Source organism: Somniosus microcephalus, chromosome 3, assembly GCF_052327205.1.
Source record: "Somniosus microcephalus isolate GS21.2 chromosome 3, FLI_Smic_1.0, whole genome shotgun sequence".
Lineage (NCBI taxonomy): Eukaryota > Metazoa > Chordata > Chondrichthyes > Squaliformes > Somniosidae > Somniosus > Somniosus microcephalus.
In genome coordinates this window covers 1,186,628-1,206,714 of record NC_140989.1, presented here as the reverse complement: position 1 = coordinate 1,206,714, position 20,087 = coordinate 1,186,628, and the positions used below count along the sequence as shown (strand labels likewise).

The window sequence follows — 20,087 nt, the reverse complement described above, 5'->3', positions numbered from 1 at the left end:
TTCAGCTCCTTTGTCCATGGTTGGACCAAGGCTGTAATGAGGTTGGGAGTCGAGTGGTCCTTGCAGAACCCAAACTGGGCATCAGTGAGCACGTTATTGGTGAGTAATTGCCGCTTGATAGCACATGGGATTGGGGGTAATATACTGGCATGGATTGTAAATTGGTTAACAGACAGGAGACAGAGAGTAGGAATAAATGGGTCTCTTTTGGGGTGGCAGGCAGTGATTAGTGGGGTACCGCAGCGATCAGTGCTTGGGCCCCAGCTATTCACAATATATATCAATGATTTGGATGAGGGAACCAAATGTAATATTTCCAAGTTTGCTGACGACACAAAACTAGGTGGGATTGTGAGTTGTGAGGAGGATGCAAAGAGGCTTCAAGGCGATTTAGACAAGTTGAGTGAGTGGGCAAATACATGGCATTTGCAATATAACGTGGATAAATGTGAAGTTATCCACTTCGGTAGGACAAACAGAAAGGCAGAGTATTATTTAAATGGTGATAGATTGGGTAATGTTGATGTACAAAGGGACCTGGGTGTCCTTGTACACCAGTCACTGAAAGCAAACATGCAGGTGCAGCAAGCAGTTAGGAAGGCAAATGGTATGTTGGCTGTGGTGTATGTGCCTTTAAGAGCCCCAGGTGTGCGTAATGCCGGTAATTGCCACTTGGGCTATATAAGCCTGTGTATTGTGTATATCCTTTAGAACCCCCCCCAGACTTGCTTAGTAAATACCTATGAACCAACTCCTGTCTTCAGTGTCTTTATCTACACACGGACACTACAGTGGCGACGAGGATGGGATACGGACTTACCTGCAATTCGGCAGCACCTCAAAGACATCGATTCCTCCAGCGTCCAGAAGACTCAAGGAAGTAATAGAAACTGTGGTTTCACCAGCTGGCCAAGCTGGTGGCAGGTACTGCGCTAATCCTTCCTGGGCGTCAGGCTGGGGCTCCAGCGGCGGGCTCTACAGCTGAGACAGGCAGCGAAATCGGAGGCAAGCAATAACGGACTGGGAGGGTGCACTCGGGAGACGGCCGGCGCGGCAAGCAGGTCAGCGTTTAGACCTCCGTCGGGAACTAGTCTCCAACAGTGAATAAACGGAAACCACAGTAAAACAGCGTTGTTATCGGTAGCAGCGGCGGGAAAGCGCAGGAAGCGCCATATCGTTGCTACAGAGAAAAAAAAAGCGCGGGAAGCGCCATATCTTTTTTGAAATGCCTAAGTCTGGCAATATTGATGCTTTTGATAACGAAACAGAGCCTAACTTTGGCAATATTGATGTTTTTGATAACAAGATAGAGGATTGGACCACATATGTAGAAAGAGTGGAGGTGTTTTGCACCGCAAATGGAATAGAAGATGAAAAAAAAGCTTCAGTGCTTCTGGATCTAATGGGCGCAGAAACATACAAGCTGTTACGCAACTTAATCACTCCAGCCGAACCGATGGACAAGAATTTTGAGGAGATTGTTGATACCCTACACTGCCAATTCGAGGCAGGACTGGCAGATTCTCTGCAAGACAAATTCATCTGCGATCCCCTAAGTGTAGAAACACAAAAAAAGGTATCTTCTGGAAAAGATTTAACACTGGACAAAGCTTTCAGTGCAATAGGAGCGGCAAAGATACAGCAAAGGCCAAAGGACTTCGGCACCCATGAAATGACACGGGGTTTCAAGAGATGTTATTGCTGCGGCAGATCCAACCTTGAACAGAGGGATTGCTGGTTCAAAGAAAAAGCATGCAGGCGATGCGGGAAGATGGGACACATTCCACGTGTATGCCGATCTGAAAATAAAAAATCCACTAACGGGAAGAGAAACAATAAGGAAAAGCACAGAAAGGTACAAATGATGACGGACAGTAGCTCCAAAGACCAGAAGAGCAATAGCGACTCCGGGAACAAGAGACTAAGCTCTCTCAAATTACATAATGTAATTGCCAATGAAGATTACCAGACCATTTGGGTTACCCTCATAATAGCAGGGTCCCCAGTTAAAATGGAGCTAGATACAGGATCAGCTCTAACCGTAATAAATCGACGAGATTACGAGAGGCTATTTTCGCATATACCTCTAAAAGACACATCCATTATCTTAAAAACATATACGGGGCAGAAAGTATACCCCAAAGGAAAAATAAAGGTGCCTGTGGTATACAACGGCAAAGAAATACAAAAGTTGTATTTATACATTCTACAAGATGGTGGTCCACCGTTGTTGGGACGTGAATGGATAAGGAAGATACGTTTAGACTGGCACTCCATTCAGGCACTGACGGTGACCAGTAAGGAAAAAAACAATGATGACATCATACCTGAACGATTAAAAGACATCTTGGCCAACGCCAAAGAAGTGTTTCAAGAGAAACTAGGAACCTTGAAAGGCATCACCGCCTCAATAAAAGTGGAAGATGCAGCAATTCCAAAAATGTTTAAGGCAAGACCGGTGCCATACGCAATACGTCCGGCAGTCAAGGCAGAGCTGGAGAATTTGGAAAAGGCAGGCGTATTATCCAAAATAGATTGGAGCGAATGGGCAACACCCATCGTTCCAGTCATGAAAAAAGCATTGAAAAATAACTAAGAGGAACAGGGAAAAATTCGCATCTGTGGGGACTTTAAGGTGACTGTAAACCCGGTCCTTCACATGGTACAGTATCCTCTTCCGAGGATAGAAGATATTTTCGCCTCACTATCCGGAGGAAAACGTTTCACAAAAATTGACTTGGCACAGGCATATCTACAGATGGAGGTTGAGGAGACCTCTAAAAAGTATCTCACAATAAACACACACAAAGGCCTGTACCAGTACAATCGACTGGTTTTTGGAGTAGCATCAGCTCCAGCTATCTGGCAAAGAGCTATGGAACAAGTCCTGCAAGGGATTCCGGGGACTCAGTGCTACCTAGACGACATCCTTATAACAGGAGAAAACGACAACGAGCACCTTGCCAATTTGGAGCAGGTGCTCACTAGGCTGAAAGAATGGGGCCTACGAGCAAATCGCCCCAAGTGCGAATTTTTCCAAAATCAGATATCATATTGTGGCCACATAATTAATAAGGAAGGGTTGCATAAGTCACCTGAAAAAATTGAAGCAGTTATAAAAGCCCCAGCACCTGAAAATGTTTCACAATTGAGGTCATTCCTGGGATTAATAAATTACGAACATAAATTTTTACCGAACTTATCAACTATTCTACACCCTCTTAATGATCTTCTACGCACAGGAGTGATTTGGAAATGGAACGAAGACTGTAAACGTGCCTTCCATAAATGTAAAGACTTAATCACATCCGAGAAAGTTTTGGCTCATTACAACCCATCACTACCAATCAGACTGGCGTGCGATGCATCCCCTTACGGTATAGGAGCGGTATTGTCCCATAGATTCCCTGATGGCTCGGAACGGCCGATAGCTTTTGCGTCACGCTCATTGAACTCAGCTGAGCATAACTATTCCCAGATAGACAGGGAAGCACTCAGCCTGGTATGGGGAGTGAAGAAATTCAACCATTACCTACACGGACAAAAATTTACCTTGCTGACTGACCATCAACCCCTCATCTCCATATTCAACCCTAAGAAAGGTGTCCCCATTATGACGGCACAAAGACTACAGAGGTGGTCCCTTTTTCTAGGGGCACACCAATACAACATTGAATACAAAGGGTCAAAACAGCATGGGAATGCTGACGGTTTATCGCGCCTGCCGTTGCCAACGATAGAAGAGGCACCTACAGTAGACCCAGTAGAGATATTCCACTCTACCATAGTGGAATGTCTACCGGTGACAAATTCTGCCATTGAAAGGGAGACAAGAAATGACCCTACTCTCTCACGGGTCTACGATTTAACAATGAAGGGATGGCCAGCACATGGCGAACCATTGTTGCCAGCATTCTCGCAAAGAAGAGAACAGCTGTCAGTGTGCCGAGGAACCTTGATGTGTGGATCCAGAGTGGTGATTCCACCCAAACTCCAGGATAAAGTGCTAAAGGAGCTTCACGAAGGGCATCTGGGTGGAGTGAAAATGAAGAACCTAGCTAGGGCGTTTGTATGGTGGCCAGGTATCGATGGAGACATCGAAGACATGACCAAGAGCTGCCTAGGATGCCAGAAGGTCCAAAATGCTCCACCACAGGCCCCTCTACATCCATGGGAGTGGCCCTCATCTCCCTGGCAAAGGGTGCACATCGACTTTGCTGGTCCATTTATGGACTCAATGTTCTTAATCGCAGTTGATGCACACTCCAAGTGGCCGGAGGTAATAAAGATGTCCTCCACCACCACGGAAAAAACCATCACAGTATTAAGGACCATATTTGCCAGGAATGGGCTGCCGGAACAGATATGTTCTGATAATGGACCGCAATTTGTGTCCGAAGAATTCAGAAAGTTCTTAAAGAACAATGGGGTAAAGCACTACACGTCCGCCCCATACCATCCCGCCACCAATGGATTGGCTGAAAGGTTTGTCCAGACCTTTAAGAAGGCCATAAAGGCCATGGGTAATGAAGACATAAAACTTCAGCACAAGGTGGATAACTTCTTATTTGCATATAGGAATGCAACACATATGGTTACAAACCAAACTCCTGCCATGATGTTCTACAATAGAAACCTAAGATGCCGGCTGGATTTGGTCAAGCCCAACATCCGAAGGGACGTGGAGAACCGGCAGTTTCAGGGCATGAATGAAAGGCCAACTAGGGCCTTCCAGATAGGCCAACCGGTTTTGGCCCGGGACTACCGTACCGAGAAATGGCAGCCTGGAACTATCTGCACACGACTAGGACCACTGATGTATACCGTGGACATCGGAGAAAGCATAATAAGGCGCCATGCTGACCAAATCATCAAGTCATCCGAAAAAGGACAACCTACACCACCACGCTATACATCTAACGATGAAGTAGAGATACCCATATCTACCTCCGATCCGGTGATACTGGAACCCGATGAACCCGACACTGGCCTTCAAGCCGAATCAGCCTTGCCAGAAGAACCTACTACACCACCAGAAACTACTACACCCCCGAGGCGTTATCCGGACCGAGTCAGGAAGCCTCCTGAGAGACTAACTTATAATTAATTAATACAGCAATGTATATTATTTTGCATATAACATGTAATTAATAATTACTTAAAATATGATGTACTAGTTAGCTAGAAGGGGAGGAATTGTGGCGTATGTGCCTTTAAGAGCCCCAGGTGTGCGTAATGCCGGTAATTGCCACTTGGCTATATAAGCCTGTGTATTGTGTATATCCTTTAGAACCCCCCCCAGACTTGCTTAGTAAATACCTATGAACCAACTCCTGTCTTCAGTGTCTTTATCTACACACGGACACTACATTGGCCTTCATTGCAAGAGGATTTGAGTACAGGAGCAAGGATGTCTTACTACAGTTATAAAGGGCCTTGGTGAGACCACACCTGGAGTACTGTGTGCAGTTTTGGTCTCCTTACCTAAGAAAGGATATACTTGCAGTAGAGGGAGTGCAGCGAAGATTCCCCAGACTGATTCCTGGGATGGCAGGACTGTCGTATGAGGAGAGATTGGGTCGACTAGGCCTGTATTCACTAGAGTTTAGAAGAATGAGAGGCTGGCTGCCTTTATTTCCTCTCCTATCCTCACTCCCTTTGGCTCACCAAAGGTGTCTGTGCTTCCCTGGGCTCGACCCTACGCTCTGGAATTGCCTCCCTCGACCTTTCTGCCTCTTTCTCCTTTTTTAGGACCCGCTTAAAACCCGTCTCTTTGACCAAGCTTTTGGTTAACGCTCTTAATACCTCCTTTGGCTTGCTGTCCATTTGTCCTTATACCTCTGTCAAGCACCTTGGATGTTTTTCGATATTAAAGGCTCTATATAAACACAAGCTGTTGACCTCTCCACCTTCGACCTCTGATACTGTTCCAAATGATTGCAACGTAAGCTTCAGAGTCAATATCTTAACTTCATCCTGGAAAATCTTTAACCTTCTTTTCTGAATATTGATTTTAGTAACCTCAGACTTTAGCTATATTCTCCCATTGTCTATGTGGTAGAGGGTGCCGGTGATGTGGGGTGGGTCTTTTAGTGTCAGAGGGCAGGAGAGGCGGGTTGGCATTTGGGGTGCAGAGCCGAGGGAAGATTTCCCCGTTCCTGTGCCTGGGCGTATTGAACCGCCTGGGCACAACGTGTAGAGAAAGATGGGTTGAGGAGGAGTGTAGGTCTGTAAGGAAGCCTGCCTGATGTTCCCTCCATTCATTTAATGGACAGGAGATTGGGTGGGTTCCCTCATGGGCGTGTGCTTCTCTCTCCCCTCGATTCAATATCCCAGGCATTGCAATACATCCAGGGGCAGAAACAGGGAGATCTATCTCCTTGGTCAGAAGACTCAGCTGTTGGTGGAGTTTGTGGCCTTGGTGATGGTCTGTCTTTCCCCTCTACGGGACAGGCTGATCTACTGTATCTACCCAGTATTTTCTATTTTAATCGTGGACCTGATCTACAGGCTTTTTGTGTCTTTCTTCTCAACTTGCTCAATTTTTTGCTTCCTCCCTCATGTGGGCCTCTCGCTCCTTTAACGATTCACGTGTTCTTCGTATCTTTAATGCTTTCTGTTAGATCCGTGTATTTTGATGTTGTGTGTCCTTCAATAACTAGACACGAGACAGCAGGGAACAATCAACAGGTGTTTACTAGATGAGCGTTACTCTAAAACTAAACGTACAGATCCCTACCCTGGGTTATATACAGGTGTGGTCACTGCCGGTACTACAGTATACAGGAGCTGTAAAAAGTAGTTCTCCCCTTAAAGGTACATACACTACAATTCCTCCCCTTTTAGATTAACAGTACATAACATTCATTTAACAATTAACACTTTTAACATGCACATTAACTGAAAAAAGTCCATTTATAAATTCAGTCTTTGGGGCGGCTTCCTGATCCTTTCTGGGTAGCGCCTTTCCTGAGTGTCTTGCTCTTGGTGCGGAGGCCCCCTGTCGTCAGTTGGTTCATCAGCTTCCGATGCTACTGTTTCTGGGGTAGATGCTACCTGTATGTCGGGTTCATCACCAGGTGCGCGAGACATGGGGTTGACTCGTTCCTGTGACTCCAGGATCTGGTCGACATGGCGTCTCACAATGTTCTCCCCAACATCCACTTTGTACATTAGTGGCCCCTGCCGTGTGCATATCGTTCCTGGTTGCCATTTCTCTGTTCGGTAGTCGCGGGCCAAGACTGGTTGTCCTACATTGAAGCTCCTTGTCGCCTTCTCATTGATGTGCTGGAATTGCTTACTCTCAACATCTCTTCGTACATTTTGTCTGAGCAAATCCAGACGAGATCTCAACCTTCGGTTAAAGAACATCATGGCCGGGGTCTGGTTGGTGACTGCATGTGTCACATTTCTGTAGGCTAACAGGAAATTGTCCACCTAATGCTGCAGTGGAATGTCGTCATCGCACATGGCCCTTACTGCTTTCTTAAAGGTTTGTACGAACCTCTCAGCCAATCCATTTGTGGCTGGATGATACGGGGCGGATGTGTAATGCCTTACCCCATTCCTTTTCATGAATCCTCGAAACTCTTCGGACACAAACTGTGGTCCGTTATCAGAGCAAATCTGCTCTGGAAAGCCGTTCCTGGCAAATATGGTCCGTAGGACTGCAATAGTTTTCTCCGTGGTGGTGGACGACATTTTGATCACCTCAGGCCATTTTGAGTGCGCATCCACGGCTATTAAAAACATTGAGTCCATGAATGGACCAGCAAAATCAATATGCACCCGTTGCCATGGAGATGAGGGCCACTCCCATGGGTGTAGAGGGGCATGTGGTGGTGCATTTTGGACCTTCTGGCATCCTGAGCAGCTCTTTGTCAGGTCCTCAATTTGCTGATCGATCCCCGGCCACCACACATAAGCCCAAGCAAGGCTTTTCATTTTCACCCCTCCCAGATGGCCTTCGTGAAGCTCATTGAGCACTCTCTCCCTTAACTTGGGTGGAATTACCACTCGGGATCCACACATCAAGGTCCCCTGGCATACTGACAGCTGTTCTCTTCTGGATGAGAATGCTGGCAACAGTGAGTCGCCATGTGTTGGCCATCCCTTCACCGTCAAGTCATATACCCGAGACAGTGTCGGGTCATTTCGGGTCTCCTTCTCTATATCAGCGTTAGTTACTGGCAAGCGTTCAATTATAGTCGAATAAAATATTTCAACAGGGTCCACTGCTGGTGCTTCCTCCGCAGTAGGCAGTGGCAGGCGTGATAGCCCATCAGCGTTTCCATGCTGTTTCATGCCCTTATACTCGATTTCATATTGGTTCGCCCCTAGAAAAAGGGACCATCTTTGTAGCCGTTGCGCAGTCATCACCGGAACGCCCTTCTTTGGATTAAAGATGGAGACAAGTTGTTGGTGGTCAGTCAGCAAGGTGAACTTCTGCCCGTGCAGATAGTCGTTGAACTTTTTCACTCCCCACACTAGGCTGAGGGCCTCCCTGTCAATCTGGGCGTAGTTACGCTCGGCTGAGGTTAGTGACCGAGACGCAAAGGCTACCGGCCTCTCCGAGCCGTCCGGGAACTTGTGCGACAGCACCGCTCCAATGCCATAGGGTGATGCATCACACGCCAACCGAATTGGTAGTGCTGGGTTGAAATGAGCCAACACCTCTTTTGATGTGATCAATTCTTTGCACTTCTGGAAAGCTCGTTTACATTTGTCATTCCACTTCCATGGTACCCCCGTTTGCAGTAGGGTGTTCAGTGGGTGTAGTACTGTAGACAAATTCGGCAAGAACTTATGGTAGTAGATCACCAGCCCAAGGAACGACCTCAGTTGTGACACATTTTCCGGTGCTGGAGCCTTGACTACTGCCTCAATCTTTTCAGGGGACTTATGTAACCCCTCTTCATCAATAACGTGGCCACAATACGAGATCTGCTTCTGGAAAAACTCGCATTTGTGGCGATTTGCTCGGAGCCCATATTCCTTCAATCTAGTGAGCACCTGCTCCAGGTTGGCAAGGTGAGCACTGTCATTTTCGCCCGTGACCAGGATGTTGTCCAAATAACACTGGGTCCCTGGAATCCCTTGCAGGACTTGATCCATTGCCCTTTGCCAAATAGCCGGAGCTGATGCTACCCCGAACACCAGCCGGTTTTATTGGTAGAGACCTTTATGAGTGTTGATCGTGAGGTACTGTTTCGAGGCTTCTTCTACCTCCATTTGCAGGTACGCCTGGGCCAGATCAATCTTAGTGAAGTGTTTCCCTCCAGATAGCGAGGCAAAAATATCTTCAATCTGCGGAAGCGGATATTGTACCATGTGAAGGACTGGGTTCACTGTCACCTTAAAGTCCCCACAGATGCGAACTTTCTTTGGTTCCCCAGGCGTATTACTCAACGACCTCTTCATTACAGGAACGATGGGTGTGGCCCACTCGCTCCAGTCCACTTTGGACAGTACTCCTGAATGTTCCAAACCTCCCAGCTCTGCTTCGACGGCTGGGCAGATCGCATAAGGCACCGGTCTGGCCTTAAAAAACTTTGGGCTTGCATTTTCCTCTATTTTCATCATCGCTGTTATGCCTTTTAGTGTTCCAAGTCCCTCCTGGAACACTTCTTGTGCGTCAGTTAGCATTTTTGACAGTCGTCTAGGTGTGGCGTCGTCATCCTTTTTGGCATCTACAGTCTGTGCTTGTATGGAATGCCAATCTAGCTGTATCTTCTGGATCCATTCACGTCCTAGTAGTGGTGGTCCTCCATCTGGCAATACATATAGGTCCATTTTTGGTGTTTCCTTGCCGTTATATATAACGTTCACCCTTATTTTTCCTTTGGGGTAGACTTTTTGCCCCGTGTATGTCTTCAAGACAATCTCTGTATCTCTCAAGGGTATATGTGAGAATAGCCACTTGTAGTCCCTTCGGTTTATGACTGCTAGGGCTGATCCTGTGTCCAATTCCATTTTCACTCCAGCTATCTTGAGCGTGACCCAGATAGTTTGGTGATCCTCCATTTTGATCAAATTATGTAGTTTCAGACAACCCAGCTCCTTACTTCCGGAGTCTGTATCACTTTTCTGTTCATCTGAACTACTCTCCGTCACCTTATGTACCTTCTTGTACTTCTCCTGTGGAGATTTCTTGCTGCTGGTTTTCTTTCCCGACCTGCAGACTCTTGCTATGTGTCCTACTTTTCCACACTGTCTGCACACTTTGTCCTTGAACCAGCAATCATTATGGTCGTGTGTTGTTCTGTCGCAGCGATCGCACTTCACTGTTCTGTATGACATTTCATTTGTGCCATATTCTTGCGGTCTCCGTTGTATCTCTGCAGCGCCCCGTGCGGCAGCTTCGTGTGATACTGCCATGCTGAAAGCCTTGTCCAGCGTAAGATCCTTTTCTGATAGAAGCCGTTTCTGGGTTCCTTCACTTTGAAGCCCACACACAAACTTGTCCCTTAAAGTATCTGCTAGTCCCGTTCCAAACTGGCAGTTTTTTGATAGCTTGCGCAGTTCCGTTAAATACTCAGCATTACTTTCATCTTTATGCTGGTTCCTTTTGTGAAACTTAAATCTTTCTGCTATCAGCAGCGGTGTGGGGTTTAAGTGGTCCTGTAGGATTGACACTATGTTTCCAAAATCCTTTTCCACTGGCTTCTCTGGGGTTACTAGGTTTCGCAGTAAGCCATACGTTTTTGCACCCATTGAATTCAACAATACCAGTGCTTTCCTCTCATCTGGCACTTCATTCGCCTTGCAGTACACTTCTATGCGTTCGACATATGTCGTCCAATCTTCGACTTCATTGTTGAACGCTGTGATACTGCCACTCTTCGGCATCCCTGGGTGTGGTTGACTGGCTCAAAATGGCGTTATCCCGCACTCTCCCTTCTTCTCGCGGCTCAAATTGGCATTTTCCCGCGCTCTCCCTTCTTCTCCGCTGCAGCTCAAAATGGCATTTTCCCGCGCTCTCCCTTCTTCTCCGCTGTGGCTCAAAATGGCGTTTCCCGCGCTCTCCCTTCTTCTCCACTGCGGCTGCTCAGCCCTTGAACACCGGCTGCGCTCTGCGCATTTTCCTTTCTTCCCTGCTGACGCTGCTCGTCCCTTGAACACCGGCTGCGCTCTGCGCATTTTCCTTTCTTCCCTGCTGACGCTGCTCGTCCCTTGAACACCGGCTGCGCTCTGCGCATTTTCCTTCGCACCTCTCTCTCTTCTCCCGTCGACGCCATTCGGTCCTGAACACCAGCTGCGCCCTGTGCGCTCTACCCTCTCTCTTCTCCCATCGACGCAGCTCAGTCCTGAACATCGGCTGCGCCCTGTGCGCTCAACCCTCTCTCTTCTCCCATCGACGCAGCTCAGTCCTGAACATCGGCTGCGCCCTGTGCGCTCTACCCTCTCTCTTCTCCCATCGACGCAGCTCAGTCCTGAACATCGGCTGCACCCTGTGCGCTCTACCCTCTCTCTTCTCCCGTCGACACTGCTCGGCCTTTTCTGTGCCATCGGTCGGCTCTAGCCGCCGCTGTCCGGGAAGGGTCTGCACCGTACCTGTTGCCAGCCCATTTCGCTGGACCACCGTGACTGGAGAACCAAGCCCAGCTCTCAACAGCCTCCCCTGTGATGCTCAAATCTCCGCTGGATGACTGGGCGGTTGCTCGTGGTCGACGCCTGTGCCTCTGGAATCGACCTTCTTCCACTGATCTCCAGGAGTGAATCCCTTGGAGGTGATGCAGAGTTGCAGGTAGGTTCGAATCTGCCTCGTCGCCATTGTTAGATCCGTGTATTTTGATGTTGTGTGTCCTTCAATAACTAGACACGAGACTGCAGGGAACAATCAACAGGTGTTTACTAGATGAGGGTTACTCTAAAACTAAACAGCACGGTGGCATAGTGGTTAGCACTGTTGCCTCACAGCGCCAGGGACCCGGGTTCGAATTCGGCCTCGGGTGACTGTCTGTGTGGAGTTTGCACATTCTCCCCGTGTTTGCGTGGGTTTTCTCCGGGTGCTCCGGTTTCCTCCCACAGTCCAAAGATGTGCGGGTTAGGTTGATTGGCTATGATAAATGGACCCTTAGTGTTAGGGGGATTAAATACGTGGGGTTACGGGGATAGGGTGGGATATGTGTTGGTGTAGGGGTTACAGGGATCGGGTGGGATATGTGTCGGTGCAGGCTCGATGGGCCGAAATGGCCTCTATCTGCACTGTGGGGTTTCTGTGATTTCTGTGATAAACGTACAGATCCCTACTCAGGGTTATACACAGGTGTGGTCACTGCCGGTACTACAGTATACAGGAGCTGTAAAAAGTAGTTCTCCCCTTAAAGGTACATACACTACACTTTCAACTTTTTTAATGCTTCTTCCGGTTGCCTAACTCAGATGATCTTTTTTACATCATCTAACAATCTTTTGCTTTTCATTTCAGCAGCTTACGGATCATTCAACCTATTAATGCCATTTTTGTGCTTGGAGTTTCTCCTCCTGTTCTGATTCTGTTGAAATGCTCGCTGATCTTTCAGCTCTCCGTTCTGAAGCAGGGCATTGCCTGAAATGTTGACCTTTCTTCGCGCTCTACAGATGCTGACTGACGGGCTGTACTTCCAACAACTTCTGTTTTTTTGTTTCAGATTTACAACATTGGGGCCCTGAAATTCTGTGGGGCTTCTTCCTGTTTCCTGCCATGACCTCAGTGGGAGATCGGCAGAAACCCCGTCACAATGTGCAGTCATTTACACCATTTCTCCATAGGTTACAGCGGAAACTGGTAGAACCCCATCAGAATTTCCAAGCCTTTTTATGAACATACATTATAATGTTAGCTCCACAGATCTTGCGTTGTAATATAGTCGAGGCTATAGTCACGGGAAATTTGAAGAACACATCAAGTGACACAGAAGGGCCCAGCCTGCAGCACAATGTGTGTCAGTAAAGGAAGGTGCATCATGCAGCTTGGGTGTGTTGGAAGGAATTCGAGTAGAATCATAGAATGGTTACAGCACATTCGGCCCGTTGAGCCCGTGCCAGCTCTCGGCAAGAGCACTTCAGCTAGTCCCACTCCCCTGCCCTTTTCCCGTAGCCCTGCAATTTGTTTTCCTTCAGGTATTTATCCAATTCCATTTTGAAAGCGGTGATTGAGTCTGCCTCCACCACCCTTTCAGGCAGTGCATTCCAGATCCTAACCACTCGCTGTGTAAAAAAGTTTTTCCTCATGTTGCCTTTGGTTCTTCTGTCAATCACCTTAAATCTGTGTCCTCTGGTTCTCAACCCTTCCGCCAATGGGAACAGTTTCCCTCGATCAACTCTGTCTAGACCCCTCATGATTTTGAACACCTCTATCAAATCTCCTCTCAAACTTCTCTGCTCTGTGGAGAACAACCCCAGCTTCTCCAATCTGTCCACGTAACTGTAATCACTCATCCTTGGAACCATTCTTGTAAATCTTTTCTGCACCCTCTCTAAGGGTTTTACATCCTTCCTAAAGTGCATTGCCCAGAATACTCCAGTTGAGGTTGAACCAGTGTTTTATAAAAGTTCATCATAACTTCCTTGCTATTGTACTCTATGGGCTGGATTTTCATTGAGGAGTCGGGAGGAGGCGGGACTACAACTTTTGGGGTTGTAGTCCCGCCTCCATTGAGTTCTAGCCAACCCACGTGATTTTAATTTGATTGACCTTGTTGAGCCCGCCCAGCGGGCTCAGCAGGCCAATTAAGGGCCACCCAGCAACAGGCGATATCACAGATTGATATTTCATCTGTCAAGACCTTTTGACAGATGAAATATCAGTGTTTCACAGCTTTTTGAAGCTGTCAAACACTGACAATCTGCACTCCAGGTTAATTCCTTCCTGTCAGGCTGCTTTAGAGATCTCCCAGGAACAGAAAGCTGAATGCTGCAATTTTTGACAGCTCGCAGCCATTCTGCTTTCTGTGCCGGTGAGATGAGGGACTCCCAAGACCTGAAGGAAGGAAGGCTGTAAAGTTAAGTAAAGGTATGTAAAACTTATTTAAACACTTTACACACACTTACCTTTGCACTCATGCACACATCACTCACCTGAACACCGGACATCTCGACCCCTCCAAGCCCTTCATCCCGACGGTCCACCTCCTCTAACTTGGCGTGGTTGGGAGCTGTTGGGAATCCCACACTTCAACATTAAAAATAGGGATTAGGCTAAAAACTGCCTGTTAACTATCTGTTAACAGGCAGTTAATTGGCACTAATCCCTTCCCGCCTAGGGTAGGTGGGTCCCAGTGCATGGCGGGTACCCACCTCCTTTGAAACTGGCATGGAGGCAGGTTGGGTGCGGAATGGGTTCATGCCCCTGATTTCAGGATTTTAACCCCCCACACGCCTCCAATCCCGACTCCACGGCCCAATGAAAATCCTAGCCTATGACTCTATTTATGAAGCCCAGGATCCCGTAGCTTTTTTAACCGCTTTATCAACCTGCCTTGCACCTTCAATGATTTGTGCACATATACCCCCAGGTCTCTCTGTTCATGCACCCCTTTAAGATGGTACCCTTTAGTTTATATTGCCTCTCCTCATTCTTCCTATCAAAATGTATCACTTCGCACTTTTCTGCATTAAATTTCATCTTCCACCTGTCCGTCCATTCCACCAGCCTGTCTATGTCTTCTTGAAGTCTATCACTATCCTACTTATGCCTACTTATGTGTGTGTACAGTAAGCATTCAAAGGGCTGTGAGGCTGTCGGAATGTTTGCTTGGGGCTGCCATGAAAGAATAGCAGGTTTTGAGGAAACCCCTTGGGGTGGATCTTGACTTTGTGCGATTGTGTAAACCGGGTGATCGTGAGTCGGGAGCACGTTCTACATCTCTCCCGGTTTTTATTTCTATTGGGATCAATAATCGGGAGAGATGTAGAACGGGCTGCCGACTCGCGATCACCCGTTTTACACAATCGCACAAAGTCAAGATCTACCCCCTTGTGGCAGACCTGGCTTAAGAACACAGCTCCTCATCTCGGCGGATTTCTTCAGATCGCTCTTACTGGTCGGTTAAGCGGCAAATGAACTTTAACAGAGATAAATGTGAGCTGAAGCACTTTGGTAGGAAAAATAGAAACATCACCCACACCTTAGACAATAAGAAACTGAATGGGGTGGAAGAGCAAAGGGATCTCGGGATACAAGTGAACAAATCATTAAAAGCAGCATCGCAGGTCAGCAAAGCAATTAATGATAACAAGGCACGGGGATTTATTTCTAGGGGTATCAAATTCAAAAGTAGAGAAGTTACAATAAACTAGTATAGGACCTGGTCAGGCCACACTTGGAGAACTGCGCACAGTTCAGGTCTCCACACTATAAAAGGACACAGAAGCACTGGAGAAAGTGCGAAGAAGATTTACAAGGATAGTACCGGAACGGAGAGATTACAGCTAGCGGGAAAGATTGATAAGCTGGGGGCTTTTTTTCTTTAGGTGACCTGATAGAGGGCTTTAAAATTCTGAATGGGAAGGACAGGGTAGATGTGGAGAGATGTTTCCACTTGTGGGAGAATCCAAAACCAGGGGCCATAAATACAAGATAGTTACTAATAAATCCAATGGGAAATGAGGAGGAATTTCTGTACTCAGAGGCTGGTTAGGATGTGGAACTCACTACCACAGGAAGTGGTTGAGGCGAATAGCTCAGTTACTTTTAAAAGGAAACTAGAGGAGTACATGAGAGAAAAGGGAGGAGAAAGATCTGCTGAAAGGCTGAGATGAGGTGGATAGAATGGGAGGAGTCTCGTGTGGAGTATAAAGACCAGCACAGACTAGTTGGGCCGAATGGCCAGTTTCTGGGCGGTATATTCGATGTCATTCGAGGTAATATTTGCTGACAATCTGCTGTAAGTTGGTAAGAGCAATCATCCTGTCAGTTAATTCCCGCCAGCCCATTGCACCAGTCTATTTAGGGAAGGGGCTCCAAGATGTGACAGAGGACGGAGTTCCTTCCCTCACTTTATCCAAGGTGAGTGTCAGTGCAGTCACAGTAATTCTGGCCCGGTGTGGTCAAGGAGCGACTGTTGTGCAGCAGCTTTGAAGCTTTAAAGCCCTTCCTTTATGCTGCAGGTGAGAATGCACCTATTTAAATGTCTGCTAGAGTTCTTTGAACAAGTGTCGGCTGTGAACGTTGTGTAAATGCTCCTTTAGAGAGTCCGTTCTGTGGGCAGGAACTTGCACTGAACGGATAATATACGCCGATCGCAGTGCAATCAGCAGATGCACTTGTATCACATCATCCACTCCCAAGGTGCTTGCAGACAGGGTTTCCATGCTATAAGGTTCAGTTAACCTTTAGCAGATCATTTTAAGCAGGAGCAGGTTTTATAAAATGTGGTGCTTCAAGTTGTATTATTTTTGGTTCTTTTAAATATTAACAGGTCCATTGGCTGATCCGGTCCTTATTCAGTATCCAACAGTCAGCAAGGTGCCAGAGGGTGAAACCATCCAGTTACAATGTGCCATGTACAATGCCAGTGTGAGTGACACTGATGTCCACTGGCACTACCAGCGACCTGGGAACAACAGCGAGTGGGTGATGAGCCAGTTTGTGAAAGGCACCATTACCAGATCCCGGGGTTTCCCCGACCGTTTTCAACCTTCCAGGAACGTCACCAGTAACAGTTACATTCTGACCATCGTGAATGTGTCCCTCAGTGATACTGCTGCCTACAGCTGTGGTGTGTGGAGCTACATCTATGGAGCAGGGACCCAGCTCAATGTAACCGGTAAGTCAATGTTAGCTAACACTGGCAGGGTCTCAGTAACAGCACCGTATTGAGTATAAGAACACGGAAGCTATGGGATGAGACAAGGCCATTTGGACACTGAGCCCTGCCCTTCCAACAGCAATGCCCAGTTTGTCCAGTCACAGACTCGCCTCCATTCATTTCCTGTAAGTTGGCAGATAACCACAGGGAACACTTGTAAAGAGATGTCCTCCCCACAGCAACTGCGCAAAAAAACTACCACAGGGAATTAGTCCAATGCTGTTCAATCTTAAAATAAAATAATGCAAATGTTGGAAATCCGAAATAAAACAGAAAATGCTAGAAATACATAACAGGCCGATGCCCATCTGTACAGAGAAAGGCCGAGCCCATGTTTTGGGCTTATAGCCTGAATAAACTGGGGGAAAACAGCCCCTTTTAGACTCAACAAAATGAAGTGGGGAACGGGGCAGAGAGAAGAGCTGAACGACAACAGGCGTCACAAAGAGGCAGCTGATTGGTTCAGTGACCCGCCAACAGGTTTATAATAAAGCTGGAAAGAGGTGTAAACAGGAGATGATGGACGGAGACCATCTCCAGGAGGTAACAACGAGGGATTAACACAGGAAAAGGATGTGAAAATAGCTCCATGTGAAAAGGCACAGGGAATATACACAGCAAATAAACCCCAGAATCAAGTGGACGGAGATGGAAAACATGGACAGGGAAATGGGAGATTAAAAAGATTAAATAGTCTGAATCACATTTCCCCGCCCAGCGCCCTTCTCCCTCCTCCCCTTTTCCTACATCCACCTCATTCCAATCTAACCTTGAATGGTTGACATAGTTTCTGCCGCAACCGCTAACTGTGCAAGTGAACTCCAAGCCTCAGGACTTGAACTCCCAGGAAGCTAGAGTTCCTGCCGCCACTGGCGAAGGTGGCCAATCCCTGGCAGCTCGCCAGCGAGAGCCCACTGCCTACCATGCAAGTGAGCTGCCCAGCGTGGGCATGGGGCAGGAGGGAGTGCACGGCCACTGTGCTTCGGTCAGTGGAATGGCAGAGGGCAAATCCAGGCCACACTTCCCCAAGATTATGTTGAACTTGGTTGGAACAGGTTCGGAGGTCAAAGCTGGAGAGGTGTGAGTGAGAAAGAGAAGAGGTTGAACAGCAAGTGGATTTAGATCATGCCTTTCACGCAAAGTGCTTCCCAGGTCACAGAGATGTGAGGAAAAGAATGGTTCCCAAGCCAGGGAGGGTTGGGGAACGTGGGCCGGCAGCGAGGCGGAGTTGTGTGGCGGAGCAAGGAGGATCATTCCTGCTCCTCCCGACTCCACAGAAACAACATTTTGGAAGTTCTGGGGCCTTTTTGAGGCCTTTGGTTGAGCGATGTCCTGCGGTCCCTTTAGCTTTGGCCCAAACTGCCATGTAGATCAGGCGAGGGCCTCTGCGCTACTCAATTGGTTGTCTTTGCGCCTGTTTTAGGCCCATAGAATGGACACAACAATGTTACAGTAAGAAATAACAACAGAAAATGCTGGAATCACTCGGCAGGTCAGGCAGCATCGTGGAGAGAGGAACAGAGTTAACGTTTCGGGTCGATGACCCTTGGTCAGAATGTTAAAGTCAGACTCCATTATATCTGATGGACCTGACATTCGAGGCTGTTAACTTGCTGGACATAAAGGCGGCAATTTTAAGCGAACCCGCCCGTCGGACACTGATGGGCTCGGGTGCAATACTGGTTTTAAAACCCGCCCGATTTTACTGTCCATTGAAGAATAATATTAGGTGGAGAGTAAAACTGACATTCCACCCGATCCCGGCAGTGTCCCGACTGGTCAGTTCGGATACAATTACGCCCAAGGACTCGAATCTAAACTAACTGCTGGTTTTATGTCAATCTTGGACATTGAGCTTACTGAAGCTGCCGTGTGTGTAACGTTCTGATATTTTACAGAAGAATCATCCGACAATAATTCCTGGATGTCCGATCTCACTTTTATTAGCATGGGCACAATTCTGGGCTTCGTTGTCTTATTCGCCATTGTTCTGGGGTCATTGTTCCTCATAAAACCAAGGATGCGCTTGGCGAGGATCTCAACACAAAGGTAAATACAACTCCAGCTGGTGTCTGATACTGTTGCAGCACAGAGTCAGTATTTGATAATTTGCTGCTTTTGATGAACAAACACACTTCCATTGCACTGCACAGTTCCACTGCAAGTCCTGTGATCTGCTGCTGTTGAGACCATCACATGTCCAGATGCCCAACTGCTGTCCGTTATCTCCAACTCTGTCCTGGCATCGCACTTCCCCCAGCACCGGCCCAGAGACACCCGCTAGTTAGAGTCAAATGGGTGAAGCCCTAAACATCACCCCGCAAGACCCCCTGTAGGAGCCGGCTAATGTGCCACCTACCCCACCTGACCAGCTATCTCCGAGTGCCGGTTTAGTGCCCGCGGCTCACTGGCCGCACGGCGCCTCATGGTGACAAGAACAAGCACTCGGCTCCACCAGTCCGTGTTGGCATTTACCCCCCACACCAAGAAATAGTCTGAGTCACATTTACCCGCCCTGTTCCCATCTCCCTTCATCCCCTTTTCCTTCATCCCCCTCTCCAATCTAATCTCCAATGTTGATATTGTTTCTGCCTCAGCCACAGACCCTGGGAGTGAAGCCCACAGCCTCACAATACTCTGTGTGAACAGATTTCTCCCGCCCGCGGTTCTAAATCACTGACATTTAATCTTCTATCTCCGGCCCCTCATTCTTTGCCAATTAACTACTGGAAACACTCTGCTTCTATCTACCCTGTCCCAGCTTTTCAGTATTTGAAACAACTCGATCATATCGCCCCGTAATCTGCAGTGTTCTAATGAAAACAACAATTTCTCAAGTCCTTCTTTGTATTTATATTTCCTCAACCCAGTGAATCTGTGCTGTTCCCTCGCTGCAGCCTCGCTATCCTTCCTATAGTGGAGCCCAATACTGCACACAGTCCTCGAACTGGGGGCCCACCTGTCAGCGCTTGCCCCCTCTGCCCTCCTCCTGCGGGGTGCCCGCCGCGATCGCTCAGCCTGACGCTCCTCGAGTGCCGGGCTCTTTTGCCGGCAGTCCCGCCCCCCGGTGGTCCAGCAGGGCCCCGGTGTGCGCTGTGCTAAGCCCCTCTCCTTTAATCAGGGGAGGGAGGCCTGTAGTCCCGCGGCCTGACCTGCCGCAGGGTCTTGGCATGTCTCCGCTTCCAGTAGCGCCCCTCCTCCCTCTGGGGGCGCTACTGGGAAAATCGGCCGTGGGGGCGCTAACTTTAGCGCCCCGGTGAAGGTAGCGTCCCACTAACCAATTTTTATCCCGCA

The 20,087-nt window shown here is 47.9% G+C and overlaps 1 protein-coding gene across 1 annotated transcript in view; it reads left to right on the top strand.

Annotated features, from left to right (window-relative positions):
• LOC147120780 (immunoglobulin superfamily member 3-like) overlaps positions 1 to 20,087 on the top strand; it is a 435,081-nt gene that overhangs the window by 189,977 nt on the left and 225,017 nt on the right. Inside the window, exon 5 of the mRNA XM_085978499.1 lies at positions 16,404 to 16,761. Coding sequence (XP_085834625.1) covers positions 16,404 to 16,761 — 358 coding nt within the window. The remainder of the gene's footprint in view (positions 1 to 16,403; positions 16,762 to 20,087) is intronic.